The following is a 6,664-nucleotide window of genomic DNA, read 5'->3' on the forward strand; positions in this document are numbered from 1 at the left end:
AAGGTTAAGTATGATGAAGTAAATTTTAAGTATGCTAGTATGTGTTTAGGATGAAATGATATGTTATTATATATTGTGTGATATATTTAATCAATTTCTTAAGGATCTTCTCCCTTTGGGATAGAAATTGATTACTTCTTAAGGATCTTCTCCCAAAAAATGATAGTTTTTAATTTAATTACTCTATTTTTTTATTGCTTAATATGTATTGTATTTTTTTGACAATGGGGGGCCGGGTAAAGTCGAGCACTTGGTAGTTAGGATAATGGGGTTATGCTATCGAAATTTTGTTTGATTCAAGTAATTAATTTATGATATTCTATTTGTTTTATTTGTTAATATGTTTAATGTGTTGTATTTGTAAATCTGTATAACTGGTTGAGTCGATAACTTGGTAGTTAGGATAGTGAGGTTATTCTGCCGAAATTTCGTTTTATTCAAGTAATTTAACAACATTGCACTTGCACTTTGTTTTTACATTTATGTTTTCTTAAACTATCTATTTCATGTTTTGAAACAACATTGCATTTACCTCGTTCTTCATCCCCTATTTATTGTGATTGTATAATTAAGTCGAAAAATATATGTACTTAAAAAAAAAGGTAACCTAAATTGAATTCAACGTATGCAATTGAATTCAAAATATATTACAAATACCAAATTAAAATACTTATTGTGTATAAACTAGATTGATAATAATAATAATAATAATAATAATAATAATAATAATAATAATAATAATAATAATAATAATAATAATAATAATAATAATTAATTAATATTTTTTCGACATAAAAATAAGGACGGAAACGAGATCGATCAGTAATTAACGACATCTTTTGGATATCATCTCAACATATTCTAAGGTTATGAATGTATGATATTGTATATATATTGAAATAGAGTTTAAATGAATTAATAGGTACTAGATATATCAATAATACGAGTGTTCTGTACTGGTGACCAATCTAAAGGAACTTCAAGGTTAAGCGTGCTAGACTTAGAGCACAAATAAGATGGGTGACCGACTGAAAAGTTCATCTAACGTATGCAATACTGTATACATACAGAAATACTTATGGGGTATAAATAAATAAAATAAATAAATTAATTACAAAAAAACTTTATTGGCAGTGGGAATCATCGGCGGCCTGTGCGGCCGGTAACACTCCGATAGGGTCCGGCAAGCGGCTACCGCCGTCCGATCAACATTACCGACGCGGTAGCGCTGCCGCTAATCATCGGCAGCCATTGCCGCCTGTAAAACATCGGCAAAACTCCGACGATTGACGACGACTTTCAACGGCGGCGGCGCCGCCGTTATTTACCGGCGACTGTAATTTGCCCTCGGTATACGAATCACCGACGAACAAAATACCAGCGACACCTCGCCGGGTGCCGCCGATATTGCCGCCAGTGATTCGTATACTGACGGGAATCCTATGTTTATTGCCGCCGGTATTTAGCGATTTTTTTGTCGTGAGTAAAGACCACAACAATACACAGTAAATCTTTAATTAGGGATGGCAGTGGATCTTGGACCCGGTCCAGATCCGTGGATCCAGATCCGTTTTTACGGATCTGGATCTCAATTTTTTGGATCCGACGGATCTGGATCTGGATCTGGATCTCAGTTTTAAAAATGGATCTGGATCTGGATCTTGAAATTTTAGATCCGGATCCGGCCCAGATCCGACCCATGGATCCGTTTTATTTTATATATATATATATTTTATATTTTATATTTAGTTTACTAATAATATTAACTAAATTAAAAATAATAAATAAATTATATTCAAAAGAATAAAAACTACAAGTAATTAGATAAAAGTATTTTGTGTTATATTTTTCATGATAGAAATTAGATGTTGTTGATTTTGTGAAATTTTTATAATTTAATTTAGAAATAGCAGATCCATGGATCTGGACCCGCGGATCTGACGGACTTGGATCTGGATCCAAAAATTTTAGATCCACGGATCTGGATCTGGATCTAGTATATGAAAACGGATCTGGATCTGGTATTGGCCAGACCCGGTCCAGATCCGGCCCGTTGCCATCCCTATCTTTAATAAGCACTTGACTAATTTTAAATATAAAATGATTTATTTCATATTCAATTTTATCATTATTAGCTTTTTGAAAACCTAAATATATTATATATATATATATATATATATATATATATATATAGGGAGAGGTTCAAATAAGAACCACTAATAAAATAAGAACGGAGAACCATTTTAAGCCATTCGATCATCAAGATCTACGGTGGATGCATCATCTTGGTGGATGGATGCAGGTGCTGGGTTCGAATCCTGAAGGGAGCAAAAAAATTATTTTTTTCGGATGCATTAAATTTAATAGCGGATGCATTAATTTGTATAGCAGATGCAGTAATTTTATTGGTTCTTATGTTCTCACGATAATTGTGGTTCTCACTATAACCGCACCCTATATATATATATATATTACTCCTTATAGTATTTTAGTATATAATAACATTTTTAAAACAAAATAATTTGCTTTAAAAAAAAATAAATAATCATACTTTTTTTAAATAAATAATTTACTTTTTAGTATATTTACTTTATTTAAAGTGCACTTACACGATTAAAATTGAATGAGCTCGATATCAAATAAAATGAGTCAAATTTGAGCTTGATGATAGATGATTTGATTTGACTAGAGACACTCTTAATTTACTACTTCCCCTCCCACTAGAAATGGCACACTTGTTTTTTTTGTTTGTCCCACTAGAATTGACACTTTCCTAAAATAGTATGTGGTCCCTACTTTCTCTACTCACATAAAATAAGTGAACTCTACCTACTTTACACTCTTAATCCTTTATTTAATTTTTAATCTCCGTGCCCAACTCAAAGTGCCAATTCTAGTGGGACGGAGGGAGTACTAATCATTCTAAAAATAGTATTAAACACTTGTAAATAAATTAATTTAACTTTGTAAATTGAATGTATCCACCTCTATTCTTATTGGCCGTCACGAGATCTACATCGATTGGTGCGACATTAAGACCAACCAAGAGAGGATCGACGTCACCCACTTTGACCCATCCCCATTCCCCCCCCCCCCCCCCCCCAAGTCATAGACGGTTGGCTCAAAGAACTCTACAATTAAAGCAAAACCCTCAACATAGTCGTGACAAGGCACACAGCCAGATTCAGTTCATTTTATCTGAAATCGAACCGAAACCGAGCATCGATTTAGTCGGTTTTGCGTTGGTCTCGGTAGAGTTTTCGGTCGAAATTGATTCTTGATTTCCATTCAAAGGTTTCGATTTCGGCGGATCGATTCGGTCCGAATCTAATGCACAACACAACCATAGTCCACACAATGAACTTTGGTAGAGAAGAAAGTATTGGTTGTCGCCATTATTACAGTAAAATTTATAAAATTTACTATAATATTGTGAATTATATTTTTCTTTCATCTCAAAAGATTGAAGTTATCAGAAAAAATTAGATACTACCTCACTTTTAGATTTACCAATCTTAATACTATTTTAAAACTAACACAAGTGAAATTAAATACTCTAATTGGGTTAAATGTACTCCAATTAATAATAATAAAATTAAATTAAAACATACCCAATTAAAAAAAAATGAAAAGATGAAAGAAATTAAAACATACCAGATTCGATGCAGCATATGAGCTCAAATGAGTTTGAGCCTTAGAAGTGATGCTTTAATTTGCAAATAACCCAATTAAAATTAAAAGAGATAAATCTACTATAAATGAAAAAAAATTGAGACATTATTAAAAACCTTTAACAACAAGACGCAAAACTCTAATATAATCCTTTTAATTCCAACAACACATGTAACTACACAATAGAGTCGATTAAAAATGAGCAAAATGGCACCTCCCCACGAAGGCACCGGTTGCCTTCATTTTAAAAGTGGGATAGAGGATCCCATGTGTACACATACACAATACCAACAAACAGACTCACGAGATTACAGAATGGAAGACGTTGGCCATGAATGATTGCCATCATCCTCTCCGGATCACTGAAACAGTGACGTTGACAAACTTGGTCTCTTCCTTGGACATGCGATCGCTAAGAATCTTCTGGTACTTCTCGAACAGCCGCTCAATAATCGAGTCGCCGAAGTGTTCCACCAGCATCGGCTCCGCCACCGATCTCATGCACTTGGCTACGTTGTACCCATGCTCGCCGCCGCCGCCGCAGTCCGCCCATCTGATCTCCGAGGCCTCGAGGCGGCTGATGGTGAAGGAACCTTCCTCCTCCACAGCCCTCTGCACTTCCGCCGGCGACGGCGTGTATTGAGGGATGTTGAATAGGTGGAGCTTCTCCTTCTCTATCACTCCCTCCGACACCATTTCCTTGAGCGACAGAGCTAAGAGCTCCCAGATGTAGCAGCCCTCCTTGCTCGCTGCGTTCTCGCTCTTCCGCCCTAATATAGTCAGCACCATTCCTCCGCCTCCCACAACTTCCTCCGACCGGCATCTCAAAAATCTCCAAAAATCGAGTCGAAATTGGCCGTAGTACGCATCGATCACCGTCACCGGGCTTCTGCTTCCGATGTAGATGTCCTCTTTGTTCCATATCTCCAGTCCCGAAGGGACCTGCTCACATAGTAAATTATGACATAAAATCCTCTAGTCGTGTAAGATTTGATAGATGTAATAGATAAGATAAGGTTGATGTTTTCGACGGTGATTTAATAATCTATCCAATTATGGAGTGATAAATAACAACGGCAGGGCTTAGAGAATATAGGCATTGCGCGAATTTTTAAATTTGAGCCCTCTAGTTGAGAAAAATATTACTCCCTACGTCCCATAATTAGTATCCTACTTTCTTTTTTGAGTTGTCTCACAACAAGTGTCCTCTTATTAAAATAAAAAAATGAACTCCACCACTTTTCACCTTTTTTATCTTTTAATCATCTCAACTTTAATTTCATTCTTTCCACAAACCCGCCACTTTTTTATTTTATTTACTTTTTAATCATATCCACCTAAATTTTGGTGGTGAAACAAACTAGCTAGTTAACTTGTTATGAGACGGAAGGAGTATAAATTAAAAATATTTGATTGAATAATACATTTTTTTGTCAAAATACTTAATAAATATATACTATCATTCACTTAAAAAGTATTATTAATTCGGTTTGCAAATTTTGAAACAAAATCATTTACAACTATTAACAATAATTAGTGAAAACAAAAAATTCGCACATTAAATAAAATGTTGTTAGGAGGAGTCAATTCGAGGTGGAGGGTATTTATCATGAGCTGAATGATTATTTTTAATTAAAACCAAACGTATGATTAGTGTGGAGCTAGGACCACAAGGTACCTTGGAGAGCCACATGAGGCTGTAAGAAGAGTGAAGGAAATGCAGGCTGTTGGCGGCAAAGAGCCTGCCGTAAAAGGAGCCAGGAACTCCGTAGACGAAGCAAGGGGCGGATTTCGACCCAATTTCGTGGTTGAGTTGGGCGCGGAACTGCGGCAGCAATGACTGGAAAATGGAGTTGAAATCGTTTCCTGGGAGGTCGTTCAAGAATATCTCAAATTCCGGCAACTGACGCCCGTGGATCTGGCTTAATTGATCAACGATTTTGACCAGCTCCGCCGCCACGAATAAAGTGTTTGGCCCGGAGGAACAGCCCAGCTCCGCTATGCAGAAGCGATATGCAGTTGGGTCCAAGCTGCGGTAAACTTGTGTTATGGCTGCTTCTGTGATCGGCTTCGTCATCGAAATCACCTTTCTCTGCCGCATAATTATATTGAAATAAAAAACATGATACGATTCATAAAATATAGGTATAATTAAGTTGGATATTTTGGTTTCCAAATAATGAATTTTACTATACGCTGGCTGTGTGGTCCTGAATGTTTCATGCTCCAACCAATCCAAAAATATATGGAATCGGAAGCTGAAGTAGAGATATATATTGTACCTGAACTAGAGAGTTGCTGGCATAACTGGTTTCTCCGAGACCTCCGTTCATGTGAAGCACTTGCACTTCCATTCTCTCTCTCTCTATTCGTTTGTGTGTGTATGTTTATTGTATGTGTGTGAGGAAAGACGAGGGGCTAAACAGCCTATTTATAGACGTTGGTGATCCGGTAGTTCTAGTCGAGCTAGCCAAGATCCCCACCCACCCAATGTGTTTTGAATGATCCTAGTTGATCATATTTATAAACTATATTATACTTTGATTTTGATGATCAATATTAATTAAATACTAGTAGTACCCTGCCCACTTCAATTAATATCTGACATCATATTCAAATTCTTAAACCTTAAAAATGATTGGACCAAATTTTCTCAGACCTTATAATGCATAATTTGTCTGGAGTGGAATTTTAAAATAACCACTTTAAATAGTAGTAGTAAATTTAAGAACTATTCACTAAGATAATTTTTTTTTTACTAAAAATTAGTTTTACGTACTTACCATTTTATCCTTCACATAAAAAACTTAATAAAGATTATTCACTGATTTCTTGATTGTGCATTCGAGTTTTTGAGCTACAATTCACAACCAATAATATTTCTAGTTTTGAATTCGAGTTTTAAAACTTGAATTCACAACTAGAAATAATGTTGATTGTGAATTTGAATTTTTTCACAATAAAAAAGCAACTATATCATATTTTAGGAAGT

General features: G+C 35.4%; 1 protein-coding gene across 1 annotated transcript; it reads right to left on the reverse strand.

Moving 5' to 3' along the window:
* Positions 1–3,806: 3,806 nt before the first annotated feature.
* Positions 3,807–6,140, reverse strand: LOC131021617 (salicylate carboxymethyltransferase-like). The gene is made up of 3 exons (XM_057950874.1): positions 5,955–6,140; positions 5,351–5,764; positions 3,807–4,614 (listed from the first exon to the last, which is right to left on the reverse strand). Exons 1-3 carry the CDS (start codon positions 6,024–6,026, stop codon positions 4,018–4,020), a joined length of 1,083 nt encoding a protein of 360 aa, XP_057806857.1. The 5' UTR covers positions 6,027–6,140; the 3' UTR covers positions 3,807–4,017.
* Between the last annotated feature and the right edge of the window lie 524 nt (positions 6,141–6,664).

This window comes from Salvia miltiorrhiza, chromosome 4 (assembly GCF_028751815.1).
Source record: "Salvia miltiorrhiza cultivar Shanhuang (shh) chromosome 4, IMPLAD_Smil_shh, whole genome shotgun sequence".
NCBI classification, from domain to species: Eukaryota; Viridiplantae; Streptophyta; class Magnoliopsida; order Lamiales; family Lamiaceae; genus Salvia; species Salvia miltiorrhiza.